The 22,992-nt window shown below is 38.2% G+C and overlaps 1 protein-coding gene across 3 annotated transcripts in view; it reads right to left on the bottom strand.

The window, feature by feature from the left end:
- The window catches only part of ZC3H7A (zinc finger CCCH-type containing 7A), a 31,068-nt gene extending 9,120 nt beyond the window's left edge, over positions 1 to 21,948 (bottom strand). For 2 of the 3 annotated variants that reach the window (XM_054842619.1, XM_054842622.1), the window contains exons 1-16: positions 21,821 to 21,948; positions 15,150 to 15,253; positions 13,950 to 13,989; positions 12,917 to 13,114; positions 12,219 to 12,377; positions 10,525 to 10,605; positions 10,397 to 10,438; positions 9,561 to 9,588; positions 8,755 to 9,041; positions 6,642 to 6,849; positions 5,614 to 5,678; positions 4,677 to 4,869; positions 2,825 to 2,986; positions 1,992 to 2,188; positions 1,657 to 1,754; positions 407 to 588 (exon numbers count right to left, since the gene is read on the bottom strand). In XM_054842619.1, the coding sequence (XP_054698594.1) occupies positions 407 to 588; positions 1,657 to 1,754; positions 1,992 to 2,188; positions 2,825 to 2,986; positions 4,677 to 4,869; positions 5,614 to 5,678; positions 6,642 to 6,849; positions 8,755 to 9,041; positions 9,561 to 9,588; positions 10,397 to 10,438; positions 10,525 to 10,605; positions 12,219 to 12,377; positions 12,917 to 13,114; positions 13,950 to 13,989; positions 15,150 to 15,253; positions 21,821 to 21,835 (2,059 nt within the window). In that variant the 5' untranslated portion in view covers positions 21,836 to 21,948. Of the gene's footprint in view, positions 1 to 406; positions 589 to 1,656; positions 1,755 to 1,991; positions 2,189 to 2,824; positions 2,987 to 4,676; positions 4,870 to 5,613; positions 5,679 to 6,641; positions 6,850 to 8,754; positions 9,042 to 9,560; positions 9,589 to 10,396; positions 10,439 to 10,524; positions 10,606 to 12,218; positions 12,378 to 12,916; positions 13,115 to 13,949; positions 13,990 to 15,149; positions 15,254 to 21,381; positions 21,788 to 21,820 lie in introns of those variants that run through there. The other variant, XM_054842621.1, reaches the window with a different exon arrangement.
- Positions 21,949 to 22,992: the final 1,044 nt, after the last annotated feature.

The raw sequence follows: 22,992 nt of genomic DNA, 5'->3' as shown, positions 1-22,992 counted from the left end.
CAATGGCATAAATAAAATATTTCAAGCTTTTCTTTCAGTGCTCTGTAAAAAAGAGATTTGATCAAGATCTTTGAAACTTGGAAAGTTTAAAAATAAAAACAAATCTAGTTTGACCTGGATTTAATATCTGCTCAAGACTTCAAGTTTTATTTAAAGAAGAAAAAAAATCTGATCGTAATGAGCAGTTTTGACTGGTTTTATTATCAAAGACTTGTTCATTTTCAATATCTAGTAGCCTACTCAATACTCTTCATCATATTTACATTGTGGTTTATTGAGTATGCTGTATGAAAGACTCCGGCAAAGTGAATGCACTGATCCCGAGTTGTTAATTTCAGAAGGCAGCTGAGACGAGGAAGAAGTGGCATTACAATGAAGAGTAAAGCGAGCATTTTACCAAACATACCTGTTTCCTTTTGCATTATCCAGACTTTAAGCTCTACCAGACTGTGAGCATAAAAGCATTTATCCTCTCGTAAGCAGCCATAATGCACCTCATGTCTGCACAGGTCAAGCTGACACCGAACTTGAAAAGGGCGAATTTTGGAATATTTCACCATAGTTTCTCGCAAAATGTGGACAAGGCACCTGTTTTGAAAACGGTCAATTTTAGATATTCCTTACAATTACTTTGTTCACGTGTGGAAAAACACGTAAAATAACCATCCCTCATCTCAGCTTAATCAAATGTCTTTTTAACACTTTTGACTTGAAATCAGAAAGCCAAAAAAGTTTCCCGAAGGAAGTAGCATCTAATTATTATTTTTAGGCTGAGCAAACCAAGATCACAAAAGAGTACTCTTGTGAAATCCAGAGGTTACTCTTCTGCAAAGCATTGCTAAATTCAATCCAACTGGATCACTGGTTTCCAAGAGGGAAAGCGTATAATCTCCACTTTCAAGTATATATCCTGATCTAATTACAAACGCAAGTACTTATTCTTTTGTAGAGCACCATTCAAGAAAGAGTTGATGCATCACAGTAACAGTGCAGCTCTTGTAGCTGTAGTGTTTCCTCAATATAGGGGAGTACAAACAAGGCAATTAAAGTGCTCCCACTTACATTTTTGTACGATGGAAACATTAAGTCTATTAATTCTCCAAAACTTACCTAACACTATTACCACTATGAATTCTTTGTTAACTTTCAAAGAATAATTAAAGACACTTTCCTCACAGTATTTTTTATCAACTGCATTAATAAGGACTACGGTCTATTTCAGACACCGTAATTAAGGCAAACCTGTTCCTAACTAATAGAGCTAAACCTGCAGCACAATAAGCAAAACCGACCAAAGAATGAGCAAACTTCTGAATTCCTATATTAATTTAACATCACGCATCTATTTACATCAATGCAGCTCAGCAGGTAGATAAGCCATTAACACACTGACGCCAAAACCAGTAAGATTCAAACATGAGGGCCGATACCACTAATTTTGAATGCATTGATAAAAAAAATAGTTCATTTTCAATTTAGTTACGTGAGACAATCCTTGTTCAGTAAGTTTGTCTTATCAATACTGTCAAAGCGTAACAGTGAGTTAGCAAGGAAGAGACGTTAATCAACAGGTAAGAAATAAAAGTCAATATTAAAAAATGCACTGAAAACTTTGCTTTTAATTTTAAACTTAAAGAGATGGTATTTCAGACATACTTGTTATCTTCAAAGTCATGCATAGCAGGGTGAGAACAAGAAGATGAGTTATCCTTGTTCCTTTTGCTTATTATTCTGGGTTTGTGATCAAAACATTTCTGGAATACAAAAACAGGTAATTACAGAGTATGTATTTTATACATTTTAAAAACATACCTTACCTTAAAGATTTCAACAGAGTCTTCAACTAGTCTCTAATCTAAAGCTAGCCAGATTATTACTGAACATGCATTTCAAAATTTACAAAATAGTCATGCATGAACCAAAGTATTTCTTTCCAGGTAATTTTATTACGTATTTCAATTTTTATTGTGTCATTAGAAATAAAGCAGCACCTCACAAAGAAACATAAATAATCCATGATGTTCCTGAAGAAGTCGGGACACAGTCAAGTTGATCTTTCCATTTCCTCCAAAGAGAGCTTCTCGACTAAAGGCTCCTTTGCGCTCCAGCGTCCACACATCTATCTCCTCTTGGCAATACGCAAACGTGCAATGACCTGGATATCTGCATTCCTCTTCAGCAGCAACATCTAATATGATAACATTGAATATGATATTTCTTCTACACAACCTTTATTGCAAGTTCATCTTAGAACTTTGACTATCTCCATTTAAAATGTTTTTAATAAAGAAGCTACACCTGTTGTAAATGGGTCACTTAAGTCCAGCAGACAGACGCAAAATCTTACGCCAAATGACTTGCTGAAAATGTAAAACTACTCAGAAAGGCTGATGCACACCTCCACCAACTATCCTTTTCTAGTCCAAGGCAACAATGCTGAGTACCCAGAATACCCTTTGCTTAAATATAGCAGTTAATTAATCCACGAGTCATCTTGCTTACATCGTAAGCAGAGGTTCATATTTCAAAAGTCTAACAAGAATGCTTTTTTATTGTGGGTTTTTTTTAATAGCCCAGCACTCAGAAACAGAGTTATTCATGATGAAGAACAGTATAGAAGTACAGTGCATGTTCTCTAAATAATGACATTAATGGTCAAAACATGGCTCTCCTTACAGCCTTGGAAAATATAAACAACCCAGTGAACTTCCTTTTTTACCTCTCATGAGCAAGCATAAAAATTCATTCTATACTTCACTGTGGAAAAGCTAAACTATATTACTTTGAGTGTAAGCATTATTATTTTACCATCTATAACACGTACCTTTACATATATAATATGGTCCCACATACTGTGTCTTTGTTGGTCTTGGACGTATTTTTTTCCATGATTTATCGTCTGAGTTTTTTATTCTGCCAATTAGAATATCCTTCTTACATTTATGTTCTAAACTGGGATGGTAAGCATAATCCAATAATTTAGGACCTGAAATAATCACAGAAAATTGCTTATATTTGCATAAATTGAAGCATACTTTCAACATTTCCATACCAGACTGCCACATAGCCCAAAAGCAAAGTATGCGAACACACTATATAGAATTCCTACTTGCACCAGCAACTCTGAAGAAACAAAAGTGATTAACGGCCATGTTGAGCAGAATAGAAAAAACCTGAGTACTTACAAAAGGACCAGTTTCGGCAAGAAAAAACCCACAAGTTATTTGCGGAGAGATGCTGTATTACAACCTTAAGATTACTTTGGGACAGCAGCAAATTGCTGCGTTTTTTCAAATTCCAAAGTATATGTTTCCATAACTCCAATTTAAAACTTATATTGCTTATTTACAGTAAGTCACTGCAGATAAATTCCAAGGATCAGTAAATGGCTCTCCCAACCTTCAACTTTTATTGTAATAGAACAGTTACTATGTTCAGAGACAAAACACACTAGGTGAGAAGTACACGTACGCCAACAATATAAATGCCAATCCCAGAACTTTGTGATTTTGGAAACAAAAATATGCCTAGCTTTAAACTCTGTCTCTAGGATGATACTAAAGCGAAGATCACATTACCACCAAAAGGAAGAAATAGGGGTGAGAGTCTGACAACAAGCAATGCTCAGTGAATTTTGCCAATTAAAGGACTACAAAAACAAGGGCGTGACCCAGTTTCCCTGGACAAGAAGCTGATGGAACAGTACAATTTCAGAAGTAGGTAGTAAAAGCAGGAGACACTTAAAGGCTTCGATACAGATGCAAAGAAACAGAAGAAATAGATGCTTTGATAAAAAAAGTGAAGCTAGAAACACGCTAAGTACTTCCCCCAGTATTTTACAGCTCCTGCTTTTAACAGAATATGTTCTATGGTTTCTCAAACATCACTTCATGAATTTTTCTCGTAAAAATAATTTTAAACTAATATAAAAGATCTTAAAACTACAATAGTCATCCCCTAAATGTCTCGATGCAATTCATTATTAGTATGACACCTGTAATTTGAAACACAATGCTTATTTTTAAGATTAGTCTTAACAAAAGCTGTTGCCTCTAGACTATGGCTCTGTTTAACAGCAACAGCTCACGCCTAAAAGATTAGTTATATTAAAGCCCAATAATGGTTAAGATCCTTTGAGTCAATACAGTGGAGTTAATTATTACTAAGGTTTGGAAGCCTCAGAATTATGATTTAGAATTAGTTCGAAAGAACAATAAAACAGATGGGATGTGAAGGTTACCAGGTACTTTGAACTGTGGTTCAATTCCCCATGGCCAATCAGAGAGAGTATTGCAAGTTTTTTTTTTTAAAGTCTTGAGCAAAGGTGTCATTCTTCACAGTACCCTGGGGGTTGGGAGGAAAGTGAATACAGAATGTGAACGACCTTACACAGTAAACCTACAAGTTGAGGAAAGCGTGTGGTGATTGGTGGCAGTTTTAGGAATCAAGAATCTATTAGGACAAGAAATAAAGACAAGAAGAAAGAAGAAAAAATAGCTGTTGAAACATTTTACCAGTTCTTTAATCATAAGATCGTACTACATCTGCAAAGAGCAAGTCAGGATTAACACTGTTATAGAATCCAACGGTATTTTAACTTAACGAACATTAAAATTTAAAATGTATGCTTTTTAATTTTTTAAAAATCAACTCAATTGAGTCCAAAAGCCCCTTACCTTTTTTGACAAAACATAACTGGCAGGCCTGTCTTAGCTCATGCGTGCCTTCTAATGGATTTCGTCCCGCAAGTGCTGAAGATACAGGTATATTAGCAGTTGCACTGCTAAAAACATTTGAAAAATCATTTCTAGTTTGGCCTGTAATTCCCATGTAATTTTCGGACCCAAACAAACTACTAGGCCCATTTATCTGTTGGAAGGAAGCATATTTTACTTGATCCATATAAATGAAGTTATCTACGATTAAAATTTAACCTTCTGAAATTATTCTTTAAAGCATAAGAAGGACTACACACACAAAAAAATCGTAATACAAACTTAACCACAGGTCTAAGAAGCGGACGCGGAGATTTTACAAAAGCCATATACCCAGCACAGTCTAAGCAGGTAAGAAGGCCGAATCACATATAGCACTTGCCAAGCTAATTAACACTCCATCGTGGCTCATGAGGACGCAATCCTTCGTGCCACCCTTCCCTACATAATCAATGTCCAACAGCATGATTGAAAATACACTGCATGACTAGAATACAGAGACCAGAGATTCTCAGACACAAGGCGATCTCTGCTCAGTTCCTCTATTAGGACAGTTCTCCAGGATTCCTAACATTTGGCACTCAAATCATAAGAGATTTTTTTTCTCTCTTAGGTTAGTTATTTTACACTTCCGCAGTATTTTACAGCACGTTCCCAATAACGGAATAGTGGCTATGGCAGTAGTCAAAGTCTGCATGTATAAAACAACTTTTGTAAATTTTTTCTTGTGTTCAATTAGATCCTGTGAGCTACCGGACAACTGTTTTCCAAGCCAGAATCATATTTAATGGTAAAACTACTATTTTTTTAAAAATAGAAACTTCTACTGTAAACATTAAGATCTATGTTAAGCATTAACATTTGAACTGATGTGAAACAAAACATGAAAAATGCTTACAAACAATGGGGAATTACTGCTGCTAAGTGTTGGTGTTCCATCCCTAGAAGCTGAACTTGAGAGGTCTAAAGGAATAAAAAGAAGTTTTAATTATTTCAGTTCCCCGAAACACCCTATGTAAGAAATTAATTATGATTCCTGAGAAGTATCAAAGGTTTGAGTTTTTTGACAAACACTAAAGGTTTTTTGTTTGCTATGATTTTTTTTTTCAATTATGTAAAAGCCCCTTGTAAACATCTGGGCTGAAAAATTGCTACGTAATCATCTCCAATATAACCATCTGATTAACATCAGCAGTAGCTTCACAGGCATATCCTGTAGCAACATGAACATATTTGTGCAGTACAAAAAGGGTAGCTAGATAAGCAATATCTGTCTATCAAAAATGAGGAGATGAAGGAGGCTTAAGAGGATTCTTCTATTTCTAATTTTATTTTGTAAACATGGCTTAGTTATAAAGAGAACATGCTCCTGTAACACTGGTAACGAGAGACAAAACTTTATCTTTTCTAGCTCACTGGCTATTTATATTGTGTTATTTCACGTACCTGATTTCACTACATAATTAGAGTCCCTAGAGTTTGAATCCAAACATGTAATACTGGTATCTTTTCAGAGTACACAGTTATATTAGCCTTTTACAATTCTTGTTTATTGCCAAATCATCAGAAATGGTTTAAGATGTAACAACACCTTTGTTTTTAACAAAAAAAACCCAAAGGTTTGAAGGAACATGGTTCCTTCTTGATACTTATTCATCCAAAACAAATAACTTATGCAATAAATGCAGAAAAAATGAACAGAGGGAGCTTGGAGACCCCAAGTAAACAAAAGCTTTATTTATAAATTCTTGTATACAACCAATACCGATTATCACTATTCTCAAAAACTGTGAGCACAGACCAAATGATATGTGTTAAATACTACCGAATTGTTGTGAAAACTCATTTGTTAAAAATAGAAGCCAGCTGCCTCATGCACAACTCACTCTCATCATGAAAGGTTAAATATTAAAACTCATTTCTCACCTCTTTTTGGGTCACTGATCGAAAAGGTGCTTAATGGTGAACAAAAATTTTCCAGTGAAGAAGCCAAAGGCTGTGAAAAGATTTCTGAAAGAGAAGGTGAAGGAACAAATCCTGCACTAACTGGCAGCGTCCCCAACAAAGAGGCAGAGAAAGGTACACTAGGAGCTACACTTCCGGCAGGAATGGGTCCTCTGGCTCCTGTAGCTTGCTGGAAAAAAATAAATTTAAAAAATTTACACAACAAAAAATACCCTCTCAAGACCACACTGTGCAATAGTATTTCTTTCAGTAAAGTTCTTGCAGAGTTTTTATCTACCTACTGAAAAACAAAAATAAAAGGTACACTACAGTACTGTACAGAGCTACAGTACACTTAGAGAACTACAGTAATCAAACCCTGAACAATGCCATAATGCAAGGAATTATCCATGACTCCACCACTTTAAAGGTTCAGTTAGCTGAAGCTTATTAACTTATTAACATATTTGTATTTTTTTAATCAATCAGATCAGAGCTGTATTTCCAAATTATGTTAAAAACATAGCAGAATAGGGAAGAGTAGGAAGAATTGGAAATCTACATGGCTTTTTCTAAATAAAGAGAACACGATTCAAATTGCAGTGTAGTAAAGAGTTAAAGAGTTAACTTTGAAATACATCCTCAGATACAATCAAACAATACCATGCTCTGCACAGGCCAGATCACCTCCCCCCTGCCCCGGAAAATAACATATCCTCCCGCACACCTTTGTTAAGGGCATTACCAAGTGGAAGAGTTTCCCTCCCTCCCTCGTCCCTGTCGCCCCAAGAAGCTCCCCCCTTGTCTGGAGGCTGACCAAATTGGTCTGCACGGAGTTTGGCCAAGGTGAAACTCCCTCTGTTCCCCAAGTTGTTAGCCTACAACTCACCCAAGATTCTACACTACATGAGACTGCAGTCTGTCTTGGTAGACTGTACTTCCTCCTGGCTTTCACTATGGCAAACTTAGAATAGAATAGACTATTTCAGTTGGAAGGGACCTACAATGAACATCTAGTCCAACTGCCTGACCAATCCAGGCAACTTCCTAGGATCTCTTAAAAATAATGACTTTCTGCATTCCTGAAATACATTCTACAAAATACAGTGCATAAAACAGAAAATTAGAAGCCCAAGCATTTTTGATTTAAAGATTCACAACTGCATCCACAGCTGAACGAGGAGTTCAATTCACAACTAATGGAAGAATTAAATATGCCACGGTCTCATTTAACATTGCAATACTAAGGGCTCCAAATGAATGGCAGGGCCACAGCAGAGAGCCAGTAACCTTGCTAGTAAGTTCAGACATCTCTGTTCATCAATCAGAGCTCTCATTTTGACTAACAGTTGAGGAACTCTCTATGCTTCACAGTCTGTTCTAGCTCTGGAATGATGGTGTAATTAAGAACAACTCTTCATGTGCCTAAATCTCTTCTAAAAAATACAAAAAGTTAGACTCATCATGGTCTAATTATTTCTGGTTATCCAAGAGGTGGATCTTGACAAAGCTCTGATTGCAGAGATACTAGCGAATGTACTAGAAGACCACAGTGCAAGTACTACTGTCCTGAAAAGCTATTAGCATAAGTTTAACTACAGTTTCTACAGCTATACAGTGTGTTTTCTCCAACACGCTCTCACATTCCAAAAGAGTGTATTTGAATGGAAGAAAAAATAATCCACAAAACAACCCACAAAACCACCAAAAAACCAAACCACACCAGCCCAGACTTCAAATGTCTACTTCGCTATTCATAGTACTTCCTTGAAGTACTATCCCTCCCACTGTGGTAGTAATGACAGTAGTATAGCAGTATTTCTGAAGTATTGTCTCTCCCCCAGCAACCTCACTCAGGTTTTCCAACACACAATACCACTATAATTGTCCTTGGAGCTCTGCTGGGTCCTGGTATCTTTACAGCCACATTTGCAAGAATCTGCACCTCAGAAAATCAACCCAACCACGCACAAATGCAGCTCAACATAACTAGCAAAGTTAACTCGCATTTCACTACCAGGCCACTTGACAACAATACAAGATCCCACTTGTAAGGACAGTCTTTTGAGAAAGAAAACAAACAAAAAAATCTTACCATTACACTTTCATCTGGATCAGGCACAGAATCAAGCAATTCATCAAGTTCTTCCCCAATAATTATATCTCCATCTCCACAATCTAAACATGCTTCCGGCATAGAGAAAGAAACATTCCCTCCATTTGCCAACACTGCAGAAGGCAAAGAAACCTTTTCCACTTGAAGAGGCATAACAGAAGATAAAGATACAGAAGGTACAGCTGCTGATGACACTTTAGACACTTCAGAAACAAAGTTTGATGATGAAGTAGCAGAAACCATCTCTTGCTTCTGGTCAGATAAATCTGAAACAGGTAAGATGGGAATGACCGGAACTTTTGTTCAAAGATGTAAAAACATCTTGCATAACTTTTACTCTGACAACGTGGGGGATGAGGGAGTGGAGAAACATGAAGAATGTTTATGTAAAACCACATGAAATGTTTTCAGCTTCCGCTAACTTCCAATTCATGTGTACTTATATCTTAGCGTTTATATATTGCTCAAAGTAAAAAAAAAAAAAAAAATGTTATAGACCTGATACTTTACTAAATCTTTGTCATATTCTCCCCTCCCTATTTCTCCAAGTTAAAGAGAACAGTATGAGACAATCATACGACTATAGGAGCAGTTACAAGCATATCAAGTTGACAAGAGTGAAAGGAAATTTGTTCAGCCACTTAAATATGTAGTTCTAGAAATAAACAGATCAGACTTTTTACCATAGATCTTTCAAACGACAAGATGAACTTTCTTAAGAAATTTCATAACAAATACATGGCGTATCTAGCTTCCTAGCATCAATATTGCAACACAAGACGCACCTGATTCAATATCTTCTACAGAAGAATTCTGTAAGTGAGAAGAAAATACCTCTCAGTATTTTGCACAAGAGCCATTACAATTTTCAAATACATATTTACAGACTAAGAACATAAGTCCTCAAATCTAGGTTTTATAAAATTGGAAATGTATGAAGTCTAATGGAATCTAAAGGTCAAATAATTTTTTAGATAAAGCATCCATTTGCAGACTGAAATCCACTCACGGTATCACTAAAAACCTGCAACCAACCAACAAAAAAGTGAGAGGGATACTTCAGGGAATGAAAGAGTAAATAGTATCTTAAATGAGCTGTTCCTATGTTTCATCGTTCATTTACAGCTAAATTGTCTATATTCGTGTGGAAAAAAGTCTATGAAGACGAACTTCTCTTTATTACTGCTATTCAGATAAATTACAAATAGCAAGATAAATGCAAGTTCAGCTGCTAGTAAAGGTCGAATTTGGACAAATGCATGAAAGGGATTTTATCCCAGCACCTTTCACTTCAATAATTGTCGACAAAATAAATAAGTAAGCACATTGACTATGCCCTTGCCTCAAGACACGAAAAGTAAATACATTTGTTGCACTGGATTCAATGTTTTAGCTAACATTTACTCTGCAAAGATAACTTGAATGATAATCTTATGTCCTAGTCTGCTATAAATACATAGCAAAACTGAACACAAAGATGAACAGAACCCTAAAGTCCAAAATAACAGCATATTATATAAAATGTCAATTGCACAATTTTTACTTCATCATCATGAAATTATGAAACAATTATTCCCTGTAGTTTAAAGTCAGCTTGCGCTTGGAACATGTAAAACCTTACCTGACTTGATACATCACTAGAAACTGAATTTGAGGAGGGTGGCTGCAATGAAAAGATACCTTCATTAAATACTAAATTGCTAGCAAGAGAGGGAAACCTCAATGTAAAATGTTAAAATAAAATCTTACCTTTGCTCTTACGTATGCTTTCCTTATTTTTAACCCTAGTTTTTGAGCTAGTTCTTGGGTAAGCTTAATCACGCTTTCATCCTAAAAGACATAAATAAAATTTCATAATTTACATGTATTGTCATCCAGTCAAAACATCCGTTTACATCTCAGTCTATATTCTGCAAGATCCCCATACGCAGAATGCATCTTTATTCTTTCACAAACATATGGGACTGCAAGCATATGCCGAAAAATACAGCTGCCCTTCAAACAAAATTACTCCAATATTTGGCATTTTTTAAAAAACCAGCATTTTAAAATAGACAGCATCCCTCTCTCCCATTTATTTGAATTAAAATAATGTAAAGATTTTTCCGACACCAGAGAAGTTCAGAGAAGTAGGGATTTTTGTGGGTGGGTATTTTTTGTTTATTTGGGGAGGGTGTTTGGCTTTAGAGGGGATGGGTTTTTTTGTTGGTTTGTTTTTACACAAATTGATGGCCACGTTTCTGATTACCATAATGTCAGCTACTACATAACACTGTTGACTGTTTAATGAGAACTCCGTATTTGGCAGTAATTGCATCAAACAGCTAGAAAAGTTGAGTTAAAAACCTGGTCATATTTCACTCTGTCTTATAGTTATAACTATCCATTTATATTATTTTAAGATATACTTTTCAGAACGTGTTCTACAGGTAGAAAAAGCTATTTATAACACTTATATAAAGGCATATAAACCTTAAGCGAAAACATTCAGATCTGGAGGTGCAAAGCGAGGATCCAAAGTTACACATTCAGATAAACTGCTGTGTCTTTGGAAACACAATCAAAACCTTTTCTATATCAAGAGGTAAACCTACACTCAAGTTTGTCTAGCCATCTCACTGTAATTTTGATGTAGAAAGGTGAAAAAAATGCAACTCGCTATTCTGTCCTCTGATCAGTCTATTTTGAGCAAAGCATGTAAAGTTTTCATCAGCACTTCAATTCAAATCAGGAATGCATTTCTGAAGTGAATCTCTTAATCATTCTCTCACTGCATTTTAGTTTGCATCATGAAGTGTCTCAGAGCCAAGTTAGATTTAAATTGGAAGTGTACTTGATGCACTCCATCTCTTTAAAAAACAAAACAAAACAAAACTAAACCAAAACAAACAAAAAACCCCCAAAACCCTAACCAACCATGGAAATCAGATCCTCAGGACCAGCATTTCAGTCTACAGATCCTTTCCTATCATATTACAAACTGCTTACTAATACAGATATAGTCTAAGATTAGAGGTGCATAGTAAGTGATTCAGATGGAGGACAAAGCACAGATAAGAATGTTACTAAATGCTTGGAAAGCTAAAATACAGTTAACAAAAGAAGCAATATTGTATAATTATGGGTGTTTTTTCTCTTTATATCCTGAGTATACTTCTGACTGTAGAGAATTTTAAATAATTAATTCAGTGGTTCTAGTGTTTACTGCAAACATTTACGGCACTTCCTTTTGCTGAAAGTTAACACAACAAACTGAACTTGGGGACCGTAATCTCTGCTATCAGTCTTCACAACAGAAAATAATTCTTAGAGGAATAAAAAAAAAATATTTTACTGCATTAGAAAAACCCAAACCAACCAAAAAACCTCCCATGGTCTTGATGTAAATATACATTTTCTGTATTAAATCTTTAAAAATAATCATCAATACATCATTTACCTACCTGCGGCACAGCAAGAGAACATTTTGCTACAGCATCATAAGCCTTCTTGTATCTTCCCAGTTCGTTCAAAGCTTTTGCTTTCCGATAGAGAGCTCTGAAATTGTTTTCATTCAATCTTAATGCTATCTCACAGTCTTCTAGAACTTTTTCATGCAATCCCTACAAGGAGAAAAAAGAAAAAAAGGCTCTAGCCAGAACTATTTTCATTGAACTACCACATTTAAACTGCATTAGATGAAGGTACTGAAACGCTATAAAACATTCACCAAGGCCACTGCACGCTTGAGTTTTGCTAAGTCATCAACTTATACAACTGAAAAAAAGCAAGGCCATCATTAATGTAAAATCTAATAATAGTTATAAAGACAATTAGGAGCTGTTTCACAAGAGCCATCTTATTCCACAGAGAACACAGCAGACTCGGGTGCAATCAGCAGTATTAATGGACAAAAATACTGTTCCATCAACTTTCAAGTCTAGTATGACTCTTATGTTAATATTCTAGTATGACTAACTAAAATTACCTCAATGATTATACTTGTAAAAAGAAGAAATAAATATGCCAAAATGATGATTTGAAACATGTCGATTCTCAAACCAACATCAAGAGCTTTTCACTCACTAGGAAACTTGCCGTGTCTTCATACTCTGTTAGCACACTGTTCTTGAGAAATCGTACAGTTTAAACGGAAGCTTACCATATTTGAAAAACATGCTATCCTGTTCACATGCAGCTTTTCTAAAATATCATCAGAAACATGGATTTCTTCAGAATTAGCATAATCAGCTATATTTATAGCTTCTGTATAGTGACTCAGTGATCCTCTCCAATCACCTTCTCGATATACATCATTCCCTTCATTAAAAAGATTTCTAACAAGCTCTCGTATAAATAGCTGGAACAAAGAAAAGAAACACTCATCAACAGCAGTATTTATTATTTTCCATATTTACAAATACATTTTTAATAGAAAATTTATACTTGTAACTTCACAGAATCAAAATGACATGCAAAACTTTTGTCTGTATTAGTATTTTTCTTCTGACATTTTTTCAAGACAATCTCTACTATTCAACACCACAATACATGTAAATAAGAGAGACTAAACTACTGATAAAAAATTATTTTGTGTACCTTAAAGACATATACGTGTATATATATATGTTCCCTACATTCTTTTAGCCAACAGCAGCCATAGCAACTGGCAAACCAGTAGTACACAAAGGCTGCTTTTGCAGAGCAAAAGATTTTTTCTATCTAAAGTGTGATTTTTTTATCTATTATGTTCTCAAATCCAATGAAACCACCTACCATTGGATAAAAATGCAAAAACAATGAGTCTGAAAACATACGTCAAAAATTATGCAAAATAATAACATGTACAGAAACAAAATATGTTAGGAAGATTTATGCAACTGAGGTCCTGTTATCTCGCTTTTGCTGTGCTACTCTAAACTCTACTCAGAATAGCACATTGTTCTATCCAATGAAAGACACAAATTCATTCCTAACACCAGTGGACAAAGAGTTAATCTGAACTGCTACATGAGTGAATTTCAGGCATCCATTACCTGTATAACAACGTAAGCAGCCCTCCAGTGCCAATATTGAGAAATTGTAAATTACTACTCATACTATACCATTACTTATACGATGATTAAAGCCAAGAATAAATATAAGATAGGCCCATGTTAAAAACCCTTCTGGAAAGGCAGAAGTAATTTCATTACCTCATATTGTTCTTGTGTCCCTGGATAGGGCAAAGTAGATCTGGAAAAAGAAATTACAAAATTTACTTATTATACATATCGCATAAAACACAGTCACATCGGAGAATACTGGCTCTTACTAAAAGCAGTCTCACTTGCTGCAACAGGCTAATCTCTAAATATTGTCTATTGCCTGCACTGAACAAGGCAGGAGTGCTGTAGATTAGTTTTGATTAAACAGCTGTGTGTTCTTATTACTAATGACTCATTTTCATATAAAGTTACATAGCCAGTCTTAACTCTGCTGTTCAAAATGTATTAAGGTTTTGAATGCTTTGAGTTTAAAAGCTCGATGTTGTTTGTTTAAAAACAGTATCCTTCCTCTCCTCCACTCTGCAGAAACAGGTTATACATAAGAACTACAATCTTCTTGTAAGTATTACAAAATGACAAATTATCTGTCAAAAGGAAACATCAGTTTTAATTAAGTCATGCCAATGACACTACAAGAATTTTAAGAGTTCTTTTGTATGACACACAACAGAGTTTTTCTCTAACGCAGAACAGAGATACTTACTTCTAACTTTTCAGGAAGAAAAACAGAAACCCTTTCTCTTCCCATATAGCTTACCTGAGAATCTATTTCTAAATAATTTTTAAAGGGCAGTTTGGTTTGGATTTTTTTTTTTTTTTTAAGAATGCTTTATGCCAGCAGTGAACTAGCATGAAATTTCACAATGATTTTAAGCTAGCCAGGATCTTCTAGAGAAGAATTTGGCATCCATCCAAATTAAAATTAACTACTAAGATGATTTTTCATTAGGTTAAATTTTAGCTCCAGAGAGTTGAAACACTTAGGTAGTAGTGAGCAAACCCATCCCTTCAGTAGCAACCTAGTCTTAGGTGTAGCTGTCCATAAGTATAAGGTGCATTTTCAGGCTATCAAAATATTCCACCCACCAAAAAAAATTAAATGGTGATTTTTCTCAAAGGCAGAAAAGGAATATCCTCCCACCTTCAATCTGCTCTGTTTGGGAACAAAGAGGGGTTCTGTCTTTTCTTTAAGACTGTTCTCCATTTCCATGTTCATGTTGGCAAATATTCTGAGAATCACAGGTCCTCCTTCCTCCGCTGGTGCTATATTAAAAGGACTTTCCCAGAGCTATCCATCTCATGTATATATGTGCACAAGCATACAAGAATAAAACCACAAAATCATACTCTATAAACTGGAGTCCCTTCTTAATGTCCTGTTGTCTAGTGCTTCTCTCTTCCGACACATTGGACATGTTATCCCGAACATCCACTTTTCGGATATGCCACTCCTCAAAAAGGAAGAAATATAAATGGCTGTTAATATATAGCAGTTTGCATTTGGACCAGAAGGACCCAATCTCACATCAACACTACGTCCATCGTACAAGGATGATACTGCACCACAGCTTCAGAGAACACACTCTGAAGAAGTTTCAGGCAAACACTGCAGTGCCCACAGTAATATAGGTAGAAGTCCCAGGTCAGAATCAACACCCCCTCTGTCAGTGCACAGTTACACAACACTTCTACAGAAAACCTTTCTTCCAATTTCTACTTTTTCTTTGGTCTTCCACGTATTTACCCTAGATCATGCAGAGTCACACAAGCGCAGCTTACATTACTGCTAAACCAAACTAAGGTTCCACACTGTCCCCCTTTAATAGCTTTGTATTTCTTTTATTTGTTTGTTGAAGTAGAAACAAACTCAAGACCCTGGTACATTTATTAATAAAATCCAAACTGATTAGAAAACTACCATTAAGTCTAATTCTAGAGTCTCTCATTATCATCCCTGCTAAGGTGTAATTAAAAGCAAAAGACTACTGCTTTAATAATATCTATCAGTTGAGCAAAGTGAAAATCTTGGAAACTTTACCAGTAGCAAAGACTACCTACTTCATTTCAAAAACTGAATTACTTTAATTCCACATCGTCAACTTGACAATTAAATCCAATTTAAGTAGTCTGAATCAGTGAATTTATTTTTTTTTCTTCATGTCTTTCATTTACTGGACTTACAAATATTCGAGTTAAATACACTAAAACAATCTGCACAACCTTCAAGACAAGGCTATTTAAAGTATGGTTTCACAGCTGCATACCATTGGGACTAATTGCACTATAGGAAAGAACACAGCTTTTACAAAAAAGATGGGTAGGACAAAGTTTTATTCTGAAAATAATATAATTCAGAAAAGGGCTTTTACCTTGAGGAAATACATATTTTTGTGAAGAAAATTACTTTTTGTAGGAATTTATAGGTTAAAAAAAAATAAAGGAACTGCATGAGGTACATTTCTGTTAGTCTTGAAACTAAGCTAAAAAAAAAGCCAGTATTTTGTGCCAGGGTACCTTTTCACATCAATGACAGAAGAATGAAAACACAGTAAACTAAAAAACCAAAATAACCCCCAGCAAACTCAACAAAATCCCAACTGAGAATAGAAACCGGCTGGAGAAGATACCCTACTTTCTCCAAATGATTTGCAATAATGAAACAACCTGAAGAGCTTTCAGCTCTAACATTTACAAACCTTTCCAAAGCATCTTAAAGGAACGTATGACGTCTATACCATTTCAAGTCACTAAGAGTTAGCCCTATTGTAACACATTCTTCAAAAGAGCCTAAGAAACTGAGTAATTTTCTTACGGTCACTAAGCAAATTAATGGAAGCATTCCAAGGTCCCCATTTAGCCTCACTTCCTACTGTGACTTCTAATATCAGCAAGCTTTACAAAAAAATTTAAATAAGAACCCATCTATAGATAAATATCATGTACAGCTACAATAGTTCACTGACATGAATTGTTCAGATATTGCTTGTTTAGGTATATAAAGAGCACTCAGTAATCTACTCTCCAGAGAGGAAATAACCACAAGCACTTTTTGTAACTGTTTTTCATGTCATTTTATGCATCATCTTTTCTTCCACAAGTAACACATACTGTGCTTTTGGCGTATATATGAAAGACTTTTATTACAAGATAAATGTTTTAATGAATAACAATAGTATATCTATGAAGAAATCTAAATACAAATGCCAAAAAGGAAATTTATTTGGAATCTGATTATTTTTTATTTATTTATTCACAGTCTAGGTTTTAGAATTCAAACGACGGCTAGTAAGAATAAGAAATTCTTACACTAGCCAAAGACAGCAGCAGTATCAGCAGATGCTTTCCCACTAAAACAAGTAAGCTACGTAAAACATATTTTAGTCCTCTGAATTAACAACTGACAAAGTAATACCTTGCCAACACAGGAGTCTTGCATGTGCAAGATCTGGGCAATTATTAAGATCAGCTTTACTAATAGTAACAATTGCATTTATTTATCACCTCTAGCATAAATATTAAAGAATAAATGATATGTTGCAACTTGAGGATGTCCAAATCCAATTTCTCCATAACAATAAAGTTAATGGAAATGCTACAAACTGGCATCACAAATAAAAGAATAGCTAGCAAGTGATGAACATATGTGAGTGGTCTAATTTCTTACTCAAAACAGTCTTCCATTTTTTTTTCCCTACTTACTCATCTGCATCCATAAGATGTTCAGGCAAAAATTTTCCTTCCTTAACATACTTTGACAGTCACATTGCCCCAATATTTGATGATTTTGCAGAGGATTTAAAATTGTTTCAGGCAGCACCTCTAACAGCATCTCTCCCATCTAAATTACTCTTAGATCCTCTTGAGCAACCAGAAACATGTTAGACTCATACAAGGCAAATAACAATCGTGTCTTGACTTTTAATATCATTCATCCACTTTCAAAGTTTAAAAAACTCCACCTATTTAACAACTGTTTTTCTCCTCCATCTGCAGGGATAGAATTTAAAACAAATATACATATGTGCATACATTAAAAAAGCTAAAATGTTGCTTTTAACTATTACTAGAAAAGCAAAGCCTATACTGCTGCTCTCCTGGGAAGAAAACAGGAAGACTAACGTATCAGTAATTAAGGTCATAGGCAGAACTGAACATGCATTAAATGTTACATTTCTACAACTGCTGCTACATGACCAATACAGGCTCAATTTACTAAATATAGTAAAGCAAAAAAAAAAAAAAAGGCTGCCTAAATCCAAACAAGTTAAAGAACAACTTATATTGTTTTATCCTTATCACAGGCTTCAACGCATCAAGTTTCACAAAAGCCGAAGCCAAGTAACAGAAAGTACAGTACTAGTAGCCAATGTCACCTTTTCTGATAGACGCTGGTCCAGTTATACAGATAGGAGATAGGGAGGAAAAAAAGTTTGTGCCAGCTCTGGGCGACAGGATTACCTATACTTTTCTCTTATACAAAGCCATTTATGCCTCTTACTGGTTGTTTGCTTTCTTTCCAGCACGGGACAAGACAATTTTCTTGTTTTCTGTATTTCGGCAGTCTGAGGCATTCAAGGTAAGTTTTAAAGAACACTCACAACATTTAGGATATGTCTGGGACAATTCTTCAGGTACAAGGGCTTTGAACACAACAATTGCTAGACTATCTTGCAAAGCAAAATTCATCTTTGGCATGCAAGTCTGTAAACTCGTACAGGATGCAAAGTTTTTCTGTAGAAGGAATACAGGCCTTGGTTATTCTGAAAAGGAAGGTCACACTGCTTAAGAACTAGCCTTTCCATTTCTCAACTGCAAATCCAGGGAGCAAGTATCTACAGTTTGCCATGCCAACAAGTTCCCCCAGCTGAAAATTCAGTCCTGAAGAGTAGGGAACTGGGCAGGACTAATCCTTTCTCCTGCTGCATACAGTTGTCCAGACAGCTTATTTAGAGATGAACGGAGAATAGAATAAAAATGCGTAACATTATTTGGGGACCGGAACTACTACCATTAGGAATCAATGACCTTCAGCTAACCAAATAATTCTGTTATTGCTCCTTATTGATATTAATTGTTTCAGCTATTATAAACCCTTTAAATAAGCATTCTCTGCACCTTCAGGCCTAACTGCCAAAAAGAACTGAAGTCAGCGGTCCTCACCGCACTTCCTTCTCCACAGAGCTAAAACTTAAAAACTAAGTGCAGTGTATAGATGCATTCTTTAAGACAGAGGCATATCCTCTTGCTATGCATCTCCGAGTTCACTATTAATGCAATTACTGGGTTACAGGAATCTCAAATTAGATCTTTGTACAGTACAAAGCACATTGAAAATTTTATCATGATTGCTGCTATTAGATCTCTACCAGCCTCAGTGTTTCAGCCAAATTGTGAACCTTGACTGGGGTGCAAGTCTAGTGAAAAACACTCTGAGCAGAGACCCTCTTTTGTATTCTAGCATCAGCCTTCTCCCTCTCCTTATGACACAGGCAGGAGAGAAGGTAACAAACTCAAAATGCTAAATCAACTCAGTCAAAAATTAAGCCATCACTTACACCATCATATATCAAAACTTTGATCAGCAATCATAAATCTGCACAAGAAAGCAGGCCCCTACCTCAACAGAGACAAGCAAGAAAAGGAAGTGATATACATGCAGCTATACCTTAACTGCTTCCTAGAGAGATGCCACCGACAAAAACATGTCCTTTACCCCCAGTTCCAACCCAGCCAAGTATCAAACTGGACACCAAGCACCTGCCCAACACAGAATAAGCCTGACCGCAGACTTTTCAAAGCAATTTTATTGCTCATCCTAACTATCTGACAGCTTAAATTTCTACAGATAATAAATTACAGTGCAAATTTAAGCATGCCTTACAGAAATTGTAAGCTGCTCAACAGACTTGGATTGGCATCAAGATGAGGAAGGGAAAATAGAATCCTAAATACAAAACCTTTTTAGAAATATCTTCCTCAGCAAAGGCACAAAAGATTTAATATTCATGCTCATGTATCACTGGGCCATTTCATAAGACATTTCAAACATGTAACATGCTAGGGGGGTGGAAACAGGAAAAACAGTACATGAGACACGCTTCAATAGTTTTGAGTTAATTCCTCTGCTTAATCTAATACTTCTCCTTACAATCACACAATTGTTATGTCAGCTGAAAAAGCCACTTAACACAGACATAACTCAGTATCAGTTTTTATTTCTATAAAGAGAAACAAACCTATTGTCAAAATGAAATACCTAAATAAACCAAATGAAACAGAGTATATAGTAACAGTTTAACATCTACTCATTCCATATTCTTTATTTACCTTTTTAGTTGCATCTCCTCCTGCTCATTCCCTACCCACAAAATATTAAGAAACTGTTGAAAGTTTGTTTTCTATTTTCATAGCTTTCCTACATTTTTTTTAAATCCATGAAAGAAAAGATACTTTGTAAAGTCGCTTCATATCCCTAGGAAATTAAGGAGTAGGGCTGGAAGACTTTGGTTTACAGTTCCCTTAGACATTTTGGTAAAGAACAGATTCAAAATTCGAGTTGAAGAAGGGGTATCTTATCAATAAATCCAGATCTATCAACAGAATTCACACCAAGATAAGCTTTGGTAATCGATTTTGATCACTGTAATTCACAGTGTTTGGGTTTGTTCGGTGTTTTGTTTTACTTCCTATAATACACTTATGACTTTCTGTAATAAAACATTAACAGTGCTGCCCAACTGAAAATACTGTCTCAACAAATCAAAGAAATACAAAACGGCACGATTTTTTCCTTCAGTTGGATGAACGAGAGCACAAGTTACAGCGCAGACTTCTTAGCGCAGAAAGCCCGAAAAACTTGTGACGCGCGAAACGGGACCCCGGCGGCGGCACGGGAGGACGGACACCGTTCCGGCCCCAGCCGCTGTCAGCACCTCGCTCTCCGCTTTTCCTGTCAAACGCTGGGGTTTTGTTCCAGTCACGAAGCGAGAGGAGAGCTCTTAAAACGCCAGTTTTCCTGGAGATCGGCCCGGCACACCCGCCGAACCCGAGTCAGGCCGAGGCTGAGCGGACTCCGGGCCCGCCGTCGCCACCCTGAGCCCCTCGGCGCCGCCGCCCGCACCGCGCTGAGCCGGGCCCTCCTGCCGCCGTCTTTGTTCGCGCCAAACGGCTCCCGATCGCCGACAGAAAGCCCTCTCCAGGGGCGCCCGGCCCGGCCAACTCCTGCGGAGCCGACAACGGCCGTAACCGACCGCGCCCGCCACCCCCCGCGCCGGAGAGGCACACGCAGCGGGAGAGCCGCTCCGCTCCCCCGGGAAGGGCAAGACAGCGGACCCCGCGGCGGCGTGGCCCCGCCCTCGGCCAGGGAGCGGCTAGCACCTGCGGCGCGGGGGAAGGGAGGGGGCTGGAGCGGCTCCCTCCGCCCGTGCCCGCCCCGCCGAACGGGGCGGAAAGGGAGCGGGCCAGCCAAGCGGCGCCGCCCGCGCCTGGGCGCCCCCTCCTCAGGCGCAGGGACCCCGCCGCGCGCAGGGGATGCGGAACGCGACTCCTCCCCTCCTCCACCCTGCCGCGCAGCCCCTACCTGCTACTCGGGCCCGCGGGAGCGCAACGCCGCGGAAGGCGGAGCCAGCGAGCCGGGAGCGGCAGCACGACGACGACGACGACGACGAAAACGACAGCACCTCCCCCGCTCCGCCCCCGACAGTGCCGCCTCTGCCGCCCTCTCCCGAGCGCGCCCTCTGCTGCTGGGAGGCCGCGGGCACAGCCTACGGGCAGCCTAATTCGATGGGAGCGCTAGCATCGACGGCTTTCCCATTGGTTCGTCACACTTGTTTTAGGAACCGGCGCTTCTGATTGGTGGTGGCTAGGATACTCTTCACTGCTGAGGGCTGGCTGCCTAGCCCCCACCCCTCGGCTTCTTTTTCCTTTCAGCTGGGTGCGGAGCAGAGCCCGCTCCTAGGCCTCCCCATCACCCTGTGTGAGCTATGGCGTATGAGTGGTTGAACAGACAACGTACGCACCACGTACGCAGCCATCGCCTGAAGACGCCGCTCCGGGCAGCCTGACGCTACAGACCTTTAAGCCTCCCATTTGTTCTCCCGGAAGCAGCCTGACATGGTCAGCCTCCTCGCGGCGCCTCATGGGAGGCCTCGCGCCCAGTGACGTCACCCTCCTTTCCTCCGCCGTATGTGCTACTGCGCATGCTCCAGGCTGGGGCCACGCCTCCCACCTTGCGGGTGTCCAGTGCGCATGCGCCCTGAGCGGCCGCCGCCCGTGAGGGGATGTGAGGCGATGGTGCTACCGCCGGTGGCCTGGCGGGGCGGTGTCTTTCGGCATCCGCTAACGGCCTTCGTTTCGCTGGGATTAGTGCACGGCAGAGGCGGCAGTAAGCTGGGCGTCACTCCGAGGATCGGTGTTGCGCGTTGCGCCATCAGCCGCGTTGAAACGAACGCGGAGCAGCGAGCCGGCGGGTGTGAGAGCCTGGCGGGAACAGCGTTTGGGTCTGGGAAAGGCAGCCTGGATGCTGCCCTGCGGCGTACGGCTTCTTCTATTCCCATGCATCGGCATGACCCGAGGTTTTTTCCGTCATTCGCCTGGGATGAGTATGAACCCGGGAACTTGTTATCTTTTGACTCTTTGTGTCGGAATTCACAAAACGCGTTTATGAAAACTCTTTTTGCCAAATAATAAAACATGAGTAAGCAGGAGGCTTAAGGAGCGTTGTTTTGCCATTACCTTCTCAGCAACAGCAGTGGCCGATCTCACCAGCGGAAGGTGAAGGCAGTACGTACTGCTGCTGCTAGCACGCACGCCATGCTTAGGGACCTGCTGAATTACAGATACCTTGAATGCGCTCTCAAATGTGAGGGGTTGGTGGATGTAATTGATGTTCTAATGATACTATTTACTTTTTTTCCAGTAGCATTAGTGATGGCAGTGCCAGTAGTGTAGCTGATCAGTTCTGTACAGATGCCCCCACTAATAATGTCTTAAAATATATTTGAAGCACTGAAGTGGCATGTATGGTAGAACTGTATAAAGAAAAACTTTCCAGGTTTTAACAAATATAGTATAAAAATTATACTACCATTAACTGAGACTGAAAGGAATACAGCCAACTAGTAGTTTATCAGGTGGAGTTATGCCGATGGAAGGTTCCCTGACATGGTGAAGCATACCTGTATTAAACATT

The sequence above is a fragment of the Grus americana genome, chromosome 15 (genome assembly GCF_028858705.1).
Source record: "Grus americana isolate bGruAme1 chromosome 15, bGruAme1.mat, whole genome shotgun sequence".
NCBI classification, from domain to species: domain Eukaryota; kingdom Metazoa; phylum Chordata; class Aves; order Gruiformes; family Gruidae; genus Grus; species Grus americana.
This window is presented reverse-complemented; position numbering and strand designations above follow the sequence as displayed.